The sequence below is a fragment of the Ambystoma mexicanum genome, chromosome 6q (assembly GCF_040938575.1).
Source record: "Ambystoma mexicanum isolate Mex_15411 chromosome 6q, UKY_AmexF1_1, whole genome shotgun sequence".
Lineage (NCBI taxonomy): Eukaryota > Metazoa > Chordata > Amphibia > Caudata > Ambystomatidae > Ambystoma > Ambystoma mexicanum.
In genome coordinates, this window is record NC_090937.1 from 1,619,337,904 (window position 1) to 1,619,356,865 (window position 18,962).

General features: G+C 47.0%; 1 protein-coding gene across 1 annotated transcript in view; it reads right to left on the minus strand.

The window, feature by feature from the left end:
- Positions 1–2,384: 2,384 nt before the first annotated feature.
- The window catches only part of LOC138516917 (probable N-acetyltransferase camello), a 32,922-nt gene continuing 16,344 nt past the window's right edge, over positions 2,385–18,962 (minus strand). Inside the window, exon 2 of the mRNA XM_069632376.1 lies at positions 2,385–3,099. Coding sequence (XP_069488477.1) covers positions 2,385–3,080 — 696 coding nt within the window. The 5' untranslated portion in view covers positions 3,081–3,099. The remainder of the gene's footprint in view (positions 3,100–18,962) is intronic.

An 18,962-nucleotide genomic window follows, 5' to 3' on the forward strand; every position in this document is an offset into this window, starting at 1 on the left:
TTTGCAAGTTCTTGTTTAAGTAGCACTTCTTTTATTGAAGGTTGTGATGCATAATTCATGATAGTGGTCTGGTGTTTCTTGGCACGCTTTCCTCGTAGCCTGGTGTGAGGACCCGATTTCTCTGTTTGGGACTGATCTCCTCCAGCGCTAGACGTATTTAACCGGGAAGATATTTTTAAGGTAGTTGCATGCTCAGGCGAGGAAAGATAGTTACTGCAAGTTCTGCGAGTTCTGCAGTGATCTGGTTGCAAGATCTTCCGTACTTTGTCTGCTGGTATGGGAGAGCAGCAGTTTTATATGGTACCAGACACCAAGGATGGAGCGATACCAGGATCAAAGGGGCGAGCCCCTACAGTCTCCGGGTAGCTCTGGTCGTCAGAGCTAGTGATCAGACAAAGTGGTGCAGAATGTTTGCTAAGAGCAGGTGGGCACTGAAAAGCACTGGCAGTCCGTGGTTTCAGGGGCCGGTATCGGTATCAGGATCAAGTCTCCTGTTAATTCTAACCCTCAAGGTTAATGGTCGACGATAAGGTCGACGATAGATGTCAAAATATTGGCAGTTCAAAAGGATCACCTACCGCAAGTTCCTCTGGTGGTGGCAGGCGTGGCAACGTGCCGGGGAACGTGGTTGGGAGAAAACTTCTGTTCTAGTTATCTCCCACAGCCGTGAGGTAAGGTCCAGCCGTGGGGGGATCAGCAGGGATATCGCTGACCCAAGAACCCAAAGGACCCAAAGACCAAAAGACTCAGCGTCTCGACTCCGCAGCCCGTCCGCGGTCTGGATGGGTTTTTGAATCAAAAGACAGAGAAAGTGGACTGGAAGGCCTCGTTGCTCCTAGCTCGCTGCACACATTATCCTGCAGGTACTGCAAACTAAAAGACTCAGCGTCTCGACTCTGCGGCCCGCTCCGCGGTCTGGATGGGTTTTTGAATCAAAAGACAGAGAAAGTGGACTGGAAGTCCTCATTGCTCGTAGCTCGCCGCACACAGTATCCTGCAGGTACTGCAAAGCAAAAGACTCAGCGTCTCGACTCCGATGCCATTGGTGCTGGGGACTTTGCTGTCCAAGATGGGATGATTGAGCCAATGTGTGTTCCTGTGCACTTCTTCCTCTGTAATTCTCTTCCTAAGCATGTAAATAATCAATGTACAATCAGCAGTGGAACATAACACTGTCTTTAAAGCAGTGTTCAGCTAATCTGGCCAAACCTTAAACAGCTCCAATCTCCCTTAGAAAATGGCAGCTGATGTGAATGGGCTTTCGGAAGGGTGCAGTGAGCATGCCTGATGAAGCAGCCAAGTGACCTCAGGGCCCCTCTCTTTAGGTACCTTTTTAAGACTGGTAGCAGGTGAGCAAATCTTGTTCCAACCAGATCTAAAAGGCCAGACACCGAACAGTGGAGGGCACAGGAAAACAGGGTACTTGGAGTCCCGGGATATAAGGGACTTATGGCCTCTTGGGAGCACAGTTGGGATTCATTTCTCTGGCGAATGGTCAATGAAGCACTCATCATGGAAAGGTTAGGTAAACCAGGAAGGGGGCAATCAGACAATAGACAGTGCCTTGGGACACATCGAAAGGGTTGAAGAACACTTACTGCAGCATAGAGGACTCAAGCACTGTATTCTGTGGGGAAGGATGGTTGTAGGACTATTCTGTCTAAATTTTGCATCTCGTAAAAGCAGGTGGGTTCCACAGGAATCCGGTATGAATGCCTCCAGTCATTGTTAGTTCAAGATGTCTGGGGACTCGTTCACCCTTGCAGTGCCAAAATGGGCCACAGAGGCGATTTTGGTTGAATTTGACACTTTACATTTCCACGATGTGAATGATATGATATGATAGGTTATTTATAACGCGCTTAATACCGAGAGGTTTCTAAGCGCGGATGCGGGGATGGAACCTGTGTTGCTTAGTGTCGTCTTGCTTCCAAGGCGAGCACGTTGCCGCTGAGCTATCCGCCCTGTTTGAATGAATGTCCTGAATGAAAGGATAAACATTGCATAAAGGGCACCTTTCGCTCAGACTGGACCTTTTTGCATGGAGGTGCAAATGCAAGTGGTCTCATCCGTGCAATTTAGGTTTAATACAAAATAACCCCCAGGTAGTTAATTTAACAAACGCTGGTATTCCTGAACAGTGCTCCGTTGGTTACCAATTATGCTCATACTATTGAAAACCTATACATACATAGTAAACATACTACAGAGGACTAGCATACTGCATCTTATAAGAAACAATGAGTGATCAAATTCGCTACATATTTAAATGATACATAGTTCTTGTATCAAAATTGTATATTATAACTATATTGATAACATACACAGGTGTGTTTCCAAGGTGTTCATCACATCATGCCAGCTTTTGAAGGCTTCCTAAGGTTTTAATTATGTGATAGAATGTCATATCTATACCTCAGAACAACAAAATAGAAGAGTTTGTGAACGAAGGTTGGCGGAGTGAAAAAGTTGATCCTTCTGAAGCCCAAATTTTCATACAGCTTCAGTCCGGAATACTGGACCATGGTGGTCTCCAAAATCACGCCTTCACAGCCTTCTTGTCTGGCAAAGCTGATAACGGTCCGGCACAAAGCTTTCCCAATTCCACAGCCACGGCAAGCCTTGCTCACCGACAGCCGTTTCAGCTCCACTTTCTTCCCTCCACCTGCACCGTAGTATGGTTCGGCGGCTACCAGGCCAACAACTTTCCCATTAGACTCTGCCACCCAAAAACAGGCCCCTTCTTTCTGAACATAATGGGCTTGTATGTCCAACATGTCTTCTCTGAGCCTGAGATGGACATAGGAAGCAAATATATGATTAGCTCCAAAACAGACAACTACCAGGACTCCAAACAAACAAGTTACTAGACAGAAGATGAGTTGTAGTACAGAAAGGGAGAAGGACGTGAAACTCCAGATCAGAGCCAGAAGGACAGCCAACAGGAAAAACTTAGTTCGTGGAAGCTTCATGGCATATTTTCTTAAGGCAGGAGCTTGTTCTTTCAAACCATTGGCAAACAGGTCCCGCACTGTCTCGTAGTCTGTGTCCTTGTACATCCGTATGTGGTAGTCCGCCATGATGCTGAGGTTTGGTGCGCTTATGGAGAAACAAAAAGAGAACCCTTAAAAGGCAGTATGGTTCTGGGAAAAAGAAAACTCAACAGCAAAACAAGATCAATCTTCTATAGGACTTGTCTATGTTTTACGCAGGGTATAGAAATAGAGGGATTCCAAAGAAGTCATGAAATGGCACTTGGGGGCAGGATCTTGGAAGTGCTGATGCAGTCTCAGAAGCATAAGAACATTTAAAGCTTGTGGCATATGCACCTGTAGGAGGGGCCAAGTAACACAGCCAACTTCTTGACCCATTACTCGATTTACCTGCCATTAAAATGTATGCTAAATATAACAGTCTATGCTGATCTAGCGAACTTTGTACATGCCCTCTTTCCTATTGCTGTCTCTCTCTATCTCACTCTGTGTCTTTGTAGACGAGAGTCGCATTTACAGGTGCAACCTCATTGTTCTTGCTCTGTCAGTGGGGTCTGGTATGCTCTCACGGTTTCTCTCCGTCTCTGTGCATCTGTCTCGGTCAGCGAGAGGTCGCATTGAAATGTGCACCTTCTTTGTACTTGCTCTGTCAGTGTGGTCTGGTATGCTCTCACAGTCTCTCGCTGTCTCTGTTCATCTGTCTCGGTCAGTGAGAGTCGCATTTACAGATGCACCTTCTTTGTTCTTGCTCTGTCAGTGTGGGCTGGTATGCTCTCACAGTCTCTCTCTGTCACTGTGCATCTGTCTCGGTCAGTGAGAGTTGCATTGAAATGTGCACCTTCTTTGTTCTTGCTCTGTCAGTGTCGTCTGTTATGCTCTCACAGTCTCTCTCCGTCACTGTGCATCTGTCTCGGTCAGCGAGAGGTTGCATTGAAATGTGCACCTTCTTTGTTCTTGCTCTGTTAGTGTGGTCTGGTATGCTCTCACAGTCTCTCGCTGTCTCTGTGCATCTGTCTCGGTCAGTGAGAGTCGCATTGAAATGTGCACCTTCTTTGTTCTTGCTCTGTCAGTGTGGTCTGGTATGCTCTCACAGTCTCTCTCCATCACTGTGCATCTGTCTTGGTCAGTGAGAGTCGCATTGAAATGCGCACCTTCTTTGTTACGGCTCTGTCAGTGTGGTCTGGTATGCTCTCACAGTCTCTCTCCGTCACTGTGCATCTGTCTCGGTCAGCGAGAGTCGCATTGAAATGTGCACCTTCTTTGTTCTTGCTCTGTCAGTGTGGTCTGGTATGCTCTCATGGTTTCTCTCTGTCTCTGTGCATCTGTATCGGTTGGTGAGAGTTGCATTGAAAGGTGCACCTTCTTTGTTCTTGCTCTGTCAGTGTGGTCTGGCATGCTCTCACAGTCTCTCTCCGTCACTGTGCATCTGTCTCGGTCAGTGAGAGTCGCATTGAAATGTGCACCTTCTTTGTTCTTGCTCTGTCAGTGTGGTCTGGTATGCTCTCGCAGTCTCTCTCCGTCACTGTGCATCTGTCTCGGTCAGTGAGAGTCGCATTGAAATGCGCACCTTCTTTGTTCTCGCTCTGTCAGTGTGGTCTGGCATGCTCTCACAGTCTCTCTCTGTCTCTGTGCATCTGTCTCGGTCAGTGAGAGCCGCATTGAAATGTGCACCTTCTTTGTTCTTGCTCTGTCAGTGTGGTCTGGTATGCTCTCACAGTCTCTCGCTGTCTCTGTGCATCTGTCTCGGTCAGTGAGAGTTGCATTGAAATGTGCACCTTCTTTGTTCTTGCTCTGTCAGTGTGGTCTGGTATGCTCTCACAGTCTCTCTCCGTCACTGTGCATCTGTCTCGGTCAGTGAGAGTCGCATTGAAATGTAACCTTCTTTGTTCTTGCTCTGTCAGTGTGGTCTGGTATGCTCTCACCATCTCTCTCTGTCTCTGTGCATCTGTCTCGTTCAGTGAGAGTCGCATTGAAATGTGCACCTTCTTTGTTCTTGCTCTGTCAGTGTAGTCTGGTTTTCTCTCAGTCTCTCTCCGTCTCTGTGCCTCTGTCTCGATCATTGAGAGTCGCATTGAAATGTGAACCTTCTTTGTTCTTGCTCTGTCAGTGTAGTCTGGTTTGCTCTCACAGTCTCTCTCCGTCTCTGTGCATCTGTCTCGATCAGTGAGAGTCGCATTGAAATGTCCACCTTCTTTGTTCTTGCTCTGTCAGTGTAGTCTGGTTTGCTCTCACAGTCTCTCTCCGTCTCTGTGCATCTGTCTCGATCAGTGAGAGTCGCATTGAAATGTCCACCTTCTTTGTTCTTGCTCTGTCAGTGTGGTCTGGTATGCTCTCACAGTCTCTCTCTGTCTCTGTGCATCTGTCTCGGTCAGTGAGAGTCGCATTTACAGGTGCACCTTCTTTGTTCTTGCTCTGTCAGTGTGGGCTGGTATGCTCTCACAGTCTCTCTCTGTCCCTGTGCATCTGTCTCGGTCAGTGAGAAGTCGCATTGAAAGGTGCACCTTCTTTGTTCTTGCTCTGTCAGTGTGGTCTGGTATGCTCTCACAGTCTCTCTCCGTCACTGTGCATCTGTCTCGGTCAGTGAGAGTCGCATTGAAATGTGCACCTTCTTTGTTCTTGCTCTGTCAGTGTGGTCCGGTATGCTCTCACAGTCTCTCTCCGTCACTGTGCATCTGTCTTGGTCAGCGAGAGTCGCATTGAAATGCGCACCTTCTTTGTTCTTGCTCTGTCAGTGTGGTCTGGTATGCTCTCACAGTCTCTCTCTGTCTCTGTGCATCTGTCTCGGTCAGCGAGAGTCACATTGAAATGTGCACCTTCTTTGTTCTTGCTCTGTCAGTGTGGTCTGGTATGCTCTTACAGTCTCTCTCCGTCACTGTGCATCTGTCTTGGTCAGTGAGAGTCGCATTTAAATGCGCACCTTCTTTGTTCTTGATCTGTCAGTGTGGTCTGGTATGCTCTCACAGTCTCTCTCCGTCACTGTGCATCTGTCTTGGCCAGTGAGAGTCACATTGAAATGTGCACCTTCTTTGTTCTTGCTCTGTCAGTATGGTCTGGCATGCTCTCACAGTCTCTCTCTGTCTCTGTGCATCTGTCTCGGTCAGTGAGAGCCGCATTGAGATGTGCACCTTCTTTGTCCTTGCTCTGTCAGTGTGGTCTGGTATGCTCTTACAGTCTCTCTCTGTCACTGTGCATCTGTCTCGGTCAGCGAGAGTCACATTGATATGTGCACCATCTTCGTTCTTGCTCTGTCAGTGTGGTCTGGCATGCTCTCACGGTTTCTCTCTGTCTCTGTGCATCTGTCTCGGTCAGTGAGAGTCGCATTGAAAGGTGCACCTTCTTTGTTCTTGCTCTGTCAGTGTGGTCTGGCATGCTCTCAGTCTCTCTCCGTCACTGTGCATCTGTCTCGGTCAGCGAGAGTCACATTGAAATGTGCACCTTCTTTGTTCTTGTTCTGTCAGTGTGGTCTGGTATGCTCTCATGGTTTCTCTCTGTCTCTGTGCATCTGTCTAGGTCAGTGAGAGTCACAATGAAATGTGCACCTTCTTTGTTCTTGCTCTGTCAGTGTGGTCTGGTATGCTCTCACAGTCTCTGTGCATCTGTCTCGGTCAGTGAGAGTCGCATTGAGATGTGCACCTTCTTTGTCCTTGCTCTGTCAGTGTGGTCTGGTATGCTCTTACAGTCTCCCTCTGTCACTGTGCATCTGTCTCGGTCAGCGAGAGTCACATTGATATGTGCACCATCTTCGTTCTTGCTCTGTCAGTGTGGTCTGGTATGCTCTCATGGTTGCTCTCTGTCTCTGTGCATCTGTCTCAGTCAGCGAGAGGTCGCATTGAAAGGTGCACCTTCTTTGTTCTTGCTCTGTCAGTGTGGTCTGGAATGCTCTCACAGTCTCTCTCTGTCTCTGTGGATCTGTCTCGGTCAGCGAGAGGTCGCATTGAAATGTGCACCTTCTTTGTTCTTGCTCTGTCAGTGTGGTCTGGCATGCTCTCACGGTTTCTCTCTGTCTCTGTGCATCTGTCTCGGTCAGTGAGAGTCGCATTGAAAGGTGCACCTTCTTTGTTCTTGCTCTGTCAGTGTGGTCTGGCATGCTCTCAGTCTCTCTCCGTCACTGTGCATCTGTCTCGGTCAGCGAGAGTCACATTGAAATGTGCACCTTCTTTGTTCTTTTTCTGTCAGTGTGGTCTGGTATGCTCTCATGGTTTCTCTCTGTCTCTGTGCATCTGTCTCGGTCAGTGAGAGTCACAATGAAATGTGCACCTTCTTTGTTCTTGCTCTGTCAGTGTGGTCTGGTATGCTCTCACGGTCTCTCTCTGTCTCTGTGCATCTGTCTCGGTGAGTGAGAGTCGCATTGAAATGTGCACCTTCCTTGTTCTTGCTCTGTCAGTGTGGTCTGGTATTCTCTCACAGTCTCTCGCTGTCTCTGTGCATCTGTCTCGGTCAGTGAGAGTCGCATTGAAATGTGCACCTTCTTTGTTCCTGTTCTGTCAGTGAGGTCTGGTATGCTCTCGCATTCTCTCCCCATCACTGTGCATCTGTCTCAGTCAGTGAGAGTCGCATTGACAGGTGCTTCTTCTTTGTTCTTGCTCTGTCAGTGCTGTCTGGTGTGCTCTCACAGTCTCTCTCTGTCTCTGTGCATCTGTCTCGGTCAGCGAGAGGTCGCATTGAAATGTGCACCTTCTTTGTTCTTGCTCTGTCAGTGTGGTCTCGGATGCTCTCACAGTCTCTCTCCGTCACTGTGCATCTGTCTCGGTCAGTGAGAGTCGCATTGAAATGTGCACCTTCTTTGTTCTTGCTCTGTCAGTGTGGTCTGGTATGCTCTCACAGTCTGTCTCCGTCACTGTGCATCTGTCTTGGTCAGTGAGAGTCGCATTGAAATGCGCACCTTCTTTGTTCTTGCTTTGTCAGTGTGGTCCGGTATGCTCTCACAGTCTCTCTCTGTCTCTGTTCATCTGTCTCGGTCAGCGAGAGTCGCATTGAAATGTGCACCTTCTTTGTTCTTGCTCTGTCAGTGTGGTCTGGTATGCTCTCACAGTTTCTCTCCGTCACTGTGCATCTGTCTTGGTCAGTGAGAGTCGCATTGAAATGCGCACCTTCTTAGTTCTCGCTCTGTCAGTGTGGTCTGGCATGCTCTCACGGTTTCTCTCTGTCTCTGTGCATCTGTCTCAGTCAGCGAGAGGTCGCATTGAAATGTGCACCTTCTTTGTTCTTGTTCTGTCAGTGTGGTCTGGTATGCTCTCATGGTTTCTCTCTGTCTTTGTGCATCTGTCTCGGTCAGTGAGAGTCGCAATGAAATGTGCACCTTCTTTGTTCTTGCTCTGTCAGTGTGGTCTGGTATGCTCTCACAGTCTCTCTCTGTCTCTGTGCATCTGTCTCGGTGAGTGAGAGTCGCATTGAAATGTGCACCTTCCTTGTTCTTGCTCTGTCAGTGTGGTCTGGTATTCTCTCAGTCTCTCGCTGTCTCTGTGCATCTGTCTCGGTCAGTGAGAGTCGCATTGAAATGTGCACCTTCTTTGTTCTTGCTCTGTCAGTGTGGTCTGGTATGCTCTCACAGTCTCTGTCTGTCTCTGTGCATCTGTCTCGGTCAGTGAGAGGTCGCTTTGAAATATGCGCCTTCTTTGTTCTTGCTCTGTCAGTGTGGTCTGGTATGCTCTCGCATTCTCTCCCCATCACTGTACATCTGTCTTGGTCAGTGAGAGTCGCATTGAAATGCGCACCTTCTTTGTTCTTGCTCTGTCAGTGTGGTCTGGTATGCTCTCACAGTCTCTCTCTGTCTCTGTGCATCTGTCTCGGTCAGCGAGAGTCACATTGAAATGTGCACCTTCTTTGTTCCGGCTCTGTCAGTGTGGTCTGGTATGCTCTCACAGTCTCTCTCCGTCTCTGTGCATCTGTCTCGGTCAGTGAGAGTCACATTGAAATTTGCACCTTCTTTGTTCTTGCTCTGTCAGTGTGGTCTGGTATGCTCTCACAGTCTGTCTCCGTCACTGTGCATCTGTCTTGGTCAGTGAGTGTCGCATTGAAATGCGCACCTTCTTTGTTCTTGCTCTGTCAGTGTGGTCTGGTATGCTCTCACAGTCTCTCTCTGTCTCTGTTCATCTGTCTCGGTCAGCGAGAGTCGCATTGAAATGTGCACCTTCTTTGTTCTTGCTCTGTCAGTGTGGTCTGGTATGCTCTCACAGTTTCTCTCCGTCACTGTGCATCTGTCTTGGTCAGTGAGAGTCGCATTGAAATGCGCACCTTCTTAGTTCTCGCTCTGTCAGTGTGGTCTGGCATGCTCTCACGGTTTCTCTCCGTCACTGTGCATCTGTCTTGGTCAGTGAGAGTCGCATTGAAATTTGCACCTTCGTAGTTCTTGCTCTGTCAGTGTGGTCTGGTATGCTCTCACAGTCTCTCTCTGTTTCTGTGCATCTGTCTCGGTCAGCGAGAGTCGCATTGTAATGTGCACCTTCTTTGTTCTTGCTCTATCAGTGTGGTCTGGTATGCTCTCACAGTCTCTCTCCATCACTGTGCATCTGTCTCGGTCAGTGAGAGTCACATTGAAATGTGCACCTTCTTTTTTCTTGCTCTGTCAGTGTGGTCTGGTATGCTCTCACAGTCTCTCTCAGTCTCTGTGCATCTGTCTTGATCAGTAAGAGTCGCATTGAAATGTGCACCTTCTTTGTTCTTGCTCTGTCAGTGTGGTCTGGTAGGCTCTCACAGTCTCTCGCTGTCTCTGTGCATCTGTCTCGGTCAGCGAAAGTCACATTGAAATGTGCACCTTATTTTTCTTGTTCTGTCAGTGTGGTCTGGTATGCTCTCACGGTTTCTCTCCGTCTCTGTGCATCTGTCTCGGTCAGTGAGAGTCGCATTGAAATGTGCACCTTCTTTGTTCCGGCTCTGTCAGTGTGGTCTGGTATGCTCTCACAGTCTCTCTCCGTCACTGTGCATCTGTCTCGGTCAGCAAGAGTCACATTGAAATGTGCACCTTCTTTGTTCTTGCTCTGTCAGTGTGGTCTGGTATGCTCTCACAGTCTCTCTCTGTCTCTGTGCATCTGTCTCGGTCAGCGAGAGGTCGCATTGAAATGTGCACCTTCTTTGTGCTTGCTCTGTCAGTGTGGGTTGGCATGCTCTCACGGTTTCTCTCTGTCTCTGTGCATCTGTCTCGGTCAGTGAGAGTCGCATTGAAAGGTGCACCTTCTTTGTTCTTGCTCTGTCAGTGTGGTCTGGCATGCTCTCACAGTCTCTCTCTGCCTCTGTGCATCTGTCTCGGTCAGGAGAGTCGCATTGAAATGTGCACCTTCTTTTTTCTTGCTCTGTCAGTGTGGTCTGGTATTCTCTCACATTCTCTCTCTGTCTCTGTGCATCTGTCTCAGTCAGCGAGAGTCGCATTGAAAAGTACACCTTCTTTGTTCTTGCTCTATCAGTGTTGTCTGGTATGCTCTCACAGTCTCTCTCCATCACTGTGCATCTGTCTCGGTCAGTGAGAGTCACATTGAAATGTGCACCTTCTTTGTTCTTGCTCTCAGTTTGGTCTGGTATGCTTTCACTGTCTCTTTCTGTTGGTGCAGCCTTGTTCTATTTCTTTTTCTGTGTCAAAGTACCCTAGACCCTCTATCTATCTCAAACTATTTATGTTAATGTGGTCATTTGGTGTCTGTTGTCTCCCTATGTCATAATGATCTGGTTTTCTCCCTCTCTTCACTCTTTCTGACTTTTGTGTGACTCTTCTCCTATCTCTCAATTAATGTGTTATTACATGAAAATACATTTAAAGTGGGCCAGTGCCATACTCACCAGCACTATTATTTTGGAGCAAGTACGTTCAGAGAGCCACTGATTGCAGAATAAACTTTACACATAGTCACATAAAATCATTCTACAAAATATAAACCAATTTTTACAGAACTGATATAACAACATACATGGTACTCAGAAAAATCATTTTAGAACAACGAAATTTCAAACTAAATCTCAAACGTTTTTTAAAAATGAATCACATTAATTAGCAGTCTGTCGTTGGGACTAACTAGTAGCTGCCACCATATCGACTCCCAATTTAGCAAAGGGTGAGTGTAAAAATAGAATTTAAAAGTTTCTTCTCGCTGACCAATCAGAGGGCAGTAATATGGAGGGGCAGTTATTCTCAGGGTTCCATGTGGGGGAGGGATTGTTCCTGTAGAGCCCCTGCAACCTGTCCTCTCCATCGGCCACAGCCGGTGCTGAGAGCAGTTCGACCGGAGAACCCGTATCTTGAAGGAGTGGGTCAGGGTGGTGTTTTTATATTGTCAAAAGTAGAATGAATCCAGCAGTGGATTAGACACCCCTGAGGTGGGGCTCAGCCTGTTATCTGGATACAAACATTGCCATAGTGTTTGTCCTTCATGGATGTCGCCATCACACTCTGGATTGTACTGTCCACAGGTGGTGAGGTGATGGAAATGGGGGTAGGCTCTGTAGGAGGGGTGCTGGGACTCTGATACACCTTGAAAGGAACTAGAGTTCTATGCTGCAATCATCTTTATTTTCTATTGTTTTGCTAGTTGTAGAGGAAGATGATTTGTTTCAATCTGAATGAGCCTTTTTTCAAGAAGAACAGTTTGAGGGACAACATGGCATGCAGCAAAAAAGCTATCGACAGCATGCACGGACACAACCAATTCTTTTGGTTGTGGTGTGACAACAAATATTCTGAGTTCATGCACGTGGATAGACTTAAGCAGACCAAAAGTGCAGATGGGGTGAACTTATTTGTCAAATTTAAATGTTCTGTGGTCATTCGTATGTTATCAAAAAGCCATAAGTCATGATTGGTGCTCGTTTTCCCCTTCCCATTTGTCAAATAGGCATTTCTAAAGAGTAAAATAGGAGTGGAGTGTAGCAGACTGTCTATCTTGGAATAATAACCCCCTATTAGAAAGCAAGTTACATGGTTAGTCTAGGTTTTGATAATGAGCTTTATCCAAGTAAGAGAAGTCTAAAATGATTGTTATGACAGCAGTAGTATCAAGTGATCATTAGAAATGAATATTACAGAGACTGTCAAGTGGTGTGGTGAAGCACATCCGTCTGAGGATGGAGCTCCACCAAACCCAAGCCATATGAGTCCTTCCTCTACCCGTACGGGTTTCGGCACTGGTTAGGGTTGGAGATCCGTCCCACCTTCTATCCAGCTGTGTGCTTAGAGCGGCAGAGCTCTCCGATATCCAGGCACCGAGACAGGTAGACCTAAACAAAACAAAACTACAAGACAGACAAACTGAGGTCCATCCTAAGCGAACAGCCTGGTCTTAAGAAGTTTCCTAAAGGTGGAGTGATTTTCCTCCTTAATGATTCCGGGAGCTCGTTCCAAGCCTGCGCTACGCGAACAGGGAAGGAACGGCCATTCCCCCACACTCTTTTAAAACGGTTGACTTCCAGGGTACATGGCTTTGTTGAGCGGAGGGGACTACTGGGTTTGTAAATCTCCAGTTTCTCCTTTAGGTATTTCAGTGCAGACCCAAAAAGACATGTGTGTCCGAATGTCAACAACTGAAAGAGAATTCTGGCTGCCACCGGGAGCCAGTGAAGGTCTCTGCAGGCTGCTGTTACTGAGTCTCTACGCGCAATGTTATAGATTATGCGTGCCGGTTCATTTTAGAGTTTCTGCAGTTTATAAATGCACTCCTTACTAGGTCCCCCTAGCAGGGAATTTCAATAATCGAGTTGCAGTAAAATAATTGCTCGCACCAGCTTAGCACAATTCTCCCTCGTGATCATAGGACCAACCAATCTCAGGCCTCTAAGATAGTAATTAGAGTTACTAACTATGTTAGTCCACATGGGCATCAGCATTTAGCGTGGCTTCCATGAAGGCGCCAAGAGTTTGACCTTCCCAGCTACCGAGACAAGACCTCCATAAATATAGAAACTATAACATTCCTCTCCTAAACTCTCTTGGGAAGGCCTGGACCCATATACCAGGAGCTCAGTTTTGCTAGCATTTAGGCATAACCAATTACTCGACATCCAGTTTTTGATGGCCATATAAATGTTGTTTAGCCTCTCCTGATCATTGGCATGGTTTCCACCTAGTTCCATGGAAAGCTGAAAATCATTCACATAGTTATCGAAGAACACCCCTAATCTGACTCATTCCACACACAATGGCTGGATATAAATGTTAAAGAGGATGGGGGATTAGCAAGCCCCCTGAGGGGTACCACAGATGATAGGTTCAGCACCTTGAGGATGCCGTAGGTGGCGGAGGTGCCACCAGAGGCTCTCGAGACGCTACTGATCATGTAGTGACACAGACGGAACAGGCTACAGGCAGCACATCAGGCCGAGTCCCGGTGAGGAGGAGGAGGGGCAGCAGTGCTCTTTGCCAACATCTCCTGTGAAAGGGGACTAGAGGACCAGACACAGATTGCCCAAAATGGAAGGCACATAGCCAGGCTGACATCAACAGGTTACCCGGGAGCTTGATCGGTCCAAAGAGGGTGTTTGTCTTTGTTCTTTGTGTGTGCCCTGAGGCCCACGGGCATGTGGCACGTTCCAAAAATTAAAATAAATAAATAAATGCTGGAGACACTCAGGCAACTTCTCACAAGTTGGCTAACATTGGAAGGGATTCAACATAGATAGGTTTATCCTTTTGTCATTGTCGCTTTAACTGAATAGAGAGAAGCATATTGTCAGGGACACAGAGACTTTCCCACAGTTACTGTGGGAGGTGTAGGGAAGGCATGGTATCAAACATTGAAGACAGAAACAAGTGATCACAGTTCAAGGGTATTTATTGAAATTCAATAGGTTGGTTGAACGCCTATCTAACCCTAAATCTAAGGATGGAGCAAGCTACGACCATCAAATAATAACGCAGTCCTAGTGGAGTCTCTGTCAAAATAAAAGGGCCTCTACTAATAAACCTATTGCCAATATTTACTTCTAGATACAAAAGGGTGTGGGACAATGGTGTATGCAAAAGGATAAGTGTTCAAGAAATAATATGTCAGGCCGGTTGAGCAGTTGGCTTCCCTTCCCCACATTTTCAGCACAGGAGAAGGCGGCATGCTCGAGCTTCGCAACCACTCTGGCTTCTCTGCCACGAGGACACATTTCAAAACGTCGGTATCAGGGCCTTCTGCACCAAAATCTCTTTGCCAATGAAAGTCTCTTACTGCAGAGGACCGGACGTAACAAATAAGCACCACAGTTCCTTTCTTATAAGGATGTTCACATTCATAAGTTTACAGGGTCACAGTTCACCATGGGTCTCTCTCTTTCAGACTCGGACCCCGTTTTAACACAATGTTCACAATGGGTCTCCCTCGTTCGGGCTCGGACCATGTAATCTCACTTTCTACTTTCCTCTTTATTTTAAATTGTTTGATTGTGCGATGGATTTGACTTAAACCACTTTGGTTTTCATTTGTATCTTTATTTACTTTCACTTCTGCCACTTCTTAGCTGGATACCTCACAGAGACCTTCGATTGATCACACTTGCTGTGCCGTTCCACACTATCACGGGTATTATATCTTCCTGTTAAAGTTCAAATATCCATTAGTAATTAAACTTTCCTCGTGTCTTTCATCACACGCTTTACCAAACTTCATTCTTGCACTCTTTATATACTGTTGCTGCTTGCAACTTTGACTTCATCACAGACTGGTCTTGTATCAGTCTCCCCAACTCACTGGCTGCGTTGATCTCTTTGGTGCTGCTTTGATCCTGGAACCAGTGACGGTACCATGGCAGCTGCTGCGCCTCACCGATTCGGTCAGCCATGCAAGAGGGCCCCGGGTATCTCCGACACACAATGCAGGATTCTTCAGTCTGGTTTCCTGGCTTATGCTTTTTTTATTTGAAGGGTTCGGAAAAGTAATTGTGTCTCGCCGTAAAGGTCAAGGGTATCTCCGTCCTTGCAAATACTTCTTGGTTTGCTGTCTTTCTCCCCTTGTTCAGCTGCCGTCGGGAAAATGCTGTTCCTTCGTTTGCTTTGCCTCGCTCAGTGTGTGCTGTCGTGCTCCGCATGTTTGTAAGTTTAATGGAATTCAGGTGTGAATGGTTTTCAGTAATTGGCCAACTTTTCCTGACCATAGTAGTGGGACATGTCAGGTCCAATGCTCGGGTGTGGGTCTGTTTTCTCCCAGAGCGGGCTGTCCGTGTGAAAGTGTTCATGAAGGGAAAGGATGGGAGGTTAAAGAGCCAGAGGATACTGCGTCTTGCCATCAGGTGTCCACTCCCACATGACGCCTCACCCAGGCGATCCTCCTGCACTGGTCCACGGCCAGAATCCAAAGGCAACAGTCATGCTATGGCCACCTGAAAGAGAGACCGTGTGAGTTACGGCAATAAGAACAAGGAGGGTTTGGGGTTGGAAAGGAGTGCACAATGCACATCTGTATGGGGAGGTGGTCCTAAGGAGTGGTACCAATATATCTCCCGGGGGAAGGCCATGTTGACAGTGGAGAAGGTGTTGAACAACATGTAAAATAATGTCTAGAACCATGGGCATGCGGACAATAGCTATATTGAATGTTAGGGCTTTGAACTCGCCCCACTACAGGTCGCTAAAATCTAGGGAGTTTGTGAAATAGCGTCTGATGATTTTATTCATCTAGGAAACTCAATACAAGCAGGGGGAGGAATGCAACATAATTGCCAAAATATAGAGCAATGGTTCTGGACTTCTGGTAAAGACAAGAAAAGGGGAGGGTTAGGCATACTACGCAAACTCCTTTCCCTTGAATGAGGCAACGGTGAAGAGAGCATCGGGCGGTAGACTCCTAATGGTCAAGGGGCAGTGAGGAGGAAACCTGATAACACTAGCTGGGCTGTACACACTGTATACTGCACAGGTGCCCTTGATAAAAGAAGCATTTCACAAGATAGGCCCCTGATCCAGGACCCTGCATTGGACTGGGCAGCGAGCAACCCTTCCAAAGGTAGGACGCCTGAAAGAGAGCATCGGCTCCTCAAGGGACTCTTGAAGACTGATTTATGGTGTGATGTGTGGAGGAAATGCCATCCAGAGGCTGTGGGATAACCTCTGTTCTCAGCACCGAGAATCAATCTTATCCTGAATGGGAGGCAAAATTTGTCACTAATCCAAGACTCATTGATACATGACACCCCCGGTCTGAACACGATATGCTACAAACTTGTCTGACACTAGGTCCAGCCAAGTTGTGTAACACCAGCTGGTACTGTAATGAATCCTTATTGATGGATACAGTGTTCAGGGAATCCATGGACCAGGAAATAGACAGCTTCTTCCACACAAAAGATATATGGGGGAGGGCTGGTAGGGGAGTCTCCTGGCACATAGTATGGTAAACAACCAAAGAGCCATTCAGTGGCCTACTCATCTCGGAGGAGACGAGGAGGAAGAGAGAATGGAAGTCAATTGAAAAGAAGTTTTGGGAGGATATCAGGCCCATTGGGAGTGGGTTGAGAAAAGTGGCAGCATCCAGGAGATGAATGGGCTACTGATGGGGGAAACACACTATACACTGAAATTCTCTACACAAAAATATTATAAGGGGGAATAAAATGGGGACAATTTTGGCTAACATACTGCATACCTTGAGGGTTGAACAGACATTAGAGAGACTAGTGATGGAAGTGGGATTGAATAAGACCTTGCATGAAGAAGTGGCACAGGAATTCACTGAATATTACCAGAACTTGTACAGGGAAAAAGATCCACTCCTCATGGAGGAAATTGACGCCTACTTCCAAGGCCTGCCTATGTCGGTCTTCATGTATCAGGAAAATCCAAATATAGAAAGGGAGGTCGAGACTGAGGGCGTAAAAAGAGCTAATGAGCACATGAAACCGGGTAGTGTGGTTATTTCCAAGAAGGGAAAGAACCCCTCATTTCACTTGAACGCGCTTTTGAACCTGGACGGGATGATCTTCACGAGAGTCCTAGCCTTGAGACTTGAGGGTGTGCTCCCCTCAATGGTCTACCCAGACCAGGGAGGCTCAGGAAAGGAGGTGACAATCTCCTTAAGACCATATACTTGATGGTAACCTAAGAGGTGGTCAAGACGAGCGCTGTCTTTCTTTCACTTGACACAGAGAAATCCTTCGACCAGTTGCGGTGGATGTTCCTGAAGATGGTCTCTAGGTAGGCTAAGAATGGAAAATGAGTGAATGGGATGAGTGGAGGCATTGCACTCCCACCTGAAGGCCAGGGTCTCATTAATGGAACTACCTTTGAACTGTTCCACCCTTCCAGGGGTATAAGACAGGGATGCCCCTTCTGGCCCCAAATTTACATCATGGTAATAGAGCCCTGGGCGGTAAAGTTCTGATCCAATGTGAACATAAGGTGTATAGTAACAGCTTCTTTGGTCGTCATGTGTGGGGTTCCCCAAGGTTCTGCTCTCTGACCTTTGCTTTTGAATTTATATTTCCAGCCTGTGCTGAGACTTATTCACTCCTTTGGTTTCTAGTGTTACTCCTACGCGGATGACACACAAATCTTGGTTTGTTTGGATCTGGGCGCTGTTTCCCCCACTGCTGAACACTGTTGTTCCTGACTTTCGGCCATCCATGCGTGGATGGGTAGTAATTGGTTCTGTTTCAATGAGGACAAGATGGAGGTCTTGGTGGTTGGAGCCCCTCCCAATTCCTCACCCTGGTCTGCTCTCTTCTGGCTGGCTGAACTTGGCCCCCTGCCTTCTCCCTCTGTCACTGTGAAGTACCTAGGTGTCAACTTTTCGATATCCTTGTCATTGGGTGATCAGGTCAGCGCTGTATGTAAATCTGTTCAGTTTAAGCTCTGCATCCTTTGCAAATGTCTTCCTTATCTTCTGCAGGACCTCTGCCCTCGAGTTGTATCATCTCTGGTTTCTGGCTCCATTGATTATTGCAACTCACACTACCTTGGTCTGCCCTCGTAGATCCTTCAGCATCTGCAAATTGTGCAAAATTTGGTGGCGCGGGTGGCCCTTTGCCGCTCCTCGGCTTATGCCATCCTCTGCACCCTTTAGTGGCTCCCAGTGGCTGAGCAAGTCAAATTTAAGGCACTTTGCATGGTTCATCAGGCCTTCCATGAAGTAGGCACAGAATATTTATAAGCTAAATGTATGCGCTACATTCGTTCTCGCTCGCTATGATCTGCCACAGCCTATCGCATTGCCGTCCCAGGTTTCAAGCGCTCCCGTTTAGGAGGATGCTTTTTTTTGGTTGCTGCTGCCCTGTTGTGGAATACCTTGCCTTTCCCCCTCTGTTCCATCGACAATTTTTCATTCCGGTGAAAACCTTTCTTTTTACAGTTTAATCCTCACCATTTTTCTTTTTGGTCTCTATTGGTTTTTTGATTCTTTTCCCCCCAGCACCAAGATGCCTTAGTTTGTGATGGTTTACACTTTATAAATATTCATAACATAACAACATAACATAGTAGTCTAGGAAGCTGAATATAAACTCAGCCTATTTACAGATGAAGTTCTATCATATATAAAATTCCTGCAAGTCTCACTGCCACATGGAGGATTTGATAGGAAGCTACAGGAAATATTCAGGATTTAAAGTTAATTTTAAGAAATCGACAGAATTTCCGGTGGGCGCTCATCCCTAGCAGGGAACAACTTCATCTCAGGACAGGGCCCTTCTGTGTCCAAGAGGGTGGAAGGGGGGGGGGGGGGGGGGGAATCAATCAGCTATTTGGCAATATTCCTACCAAGAGTAATCACTGAGCTCTTCGAGAGGAATAATCTCCCACTCTGGAATATAAACCGAAAGGACATAAATAAGTGGGCCAAGCTTACCCTTTCGTGGATGGCATGACTAAACACCATGCCATCAAAATAACATCCTACCACTGTTCCTCTTCCTGTTACAAATGCTACTGGTATGTTTACCGACCACCTTTCCACATACCTTTTTCAGAGCTGTTACACTTCTTGTGGTCAGGGGCTAAACCGAGGATAGCCTTCTGAACTTTGATTCGTTTAAAGGGGGAGTGGGGATATGGGGTCGGAGGTAGGAGCAGCGTTC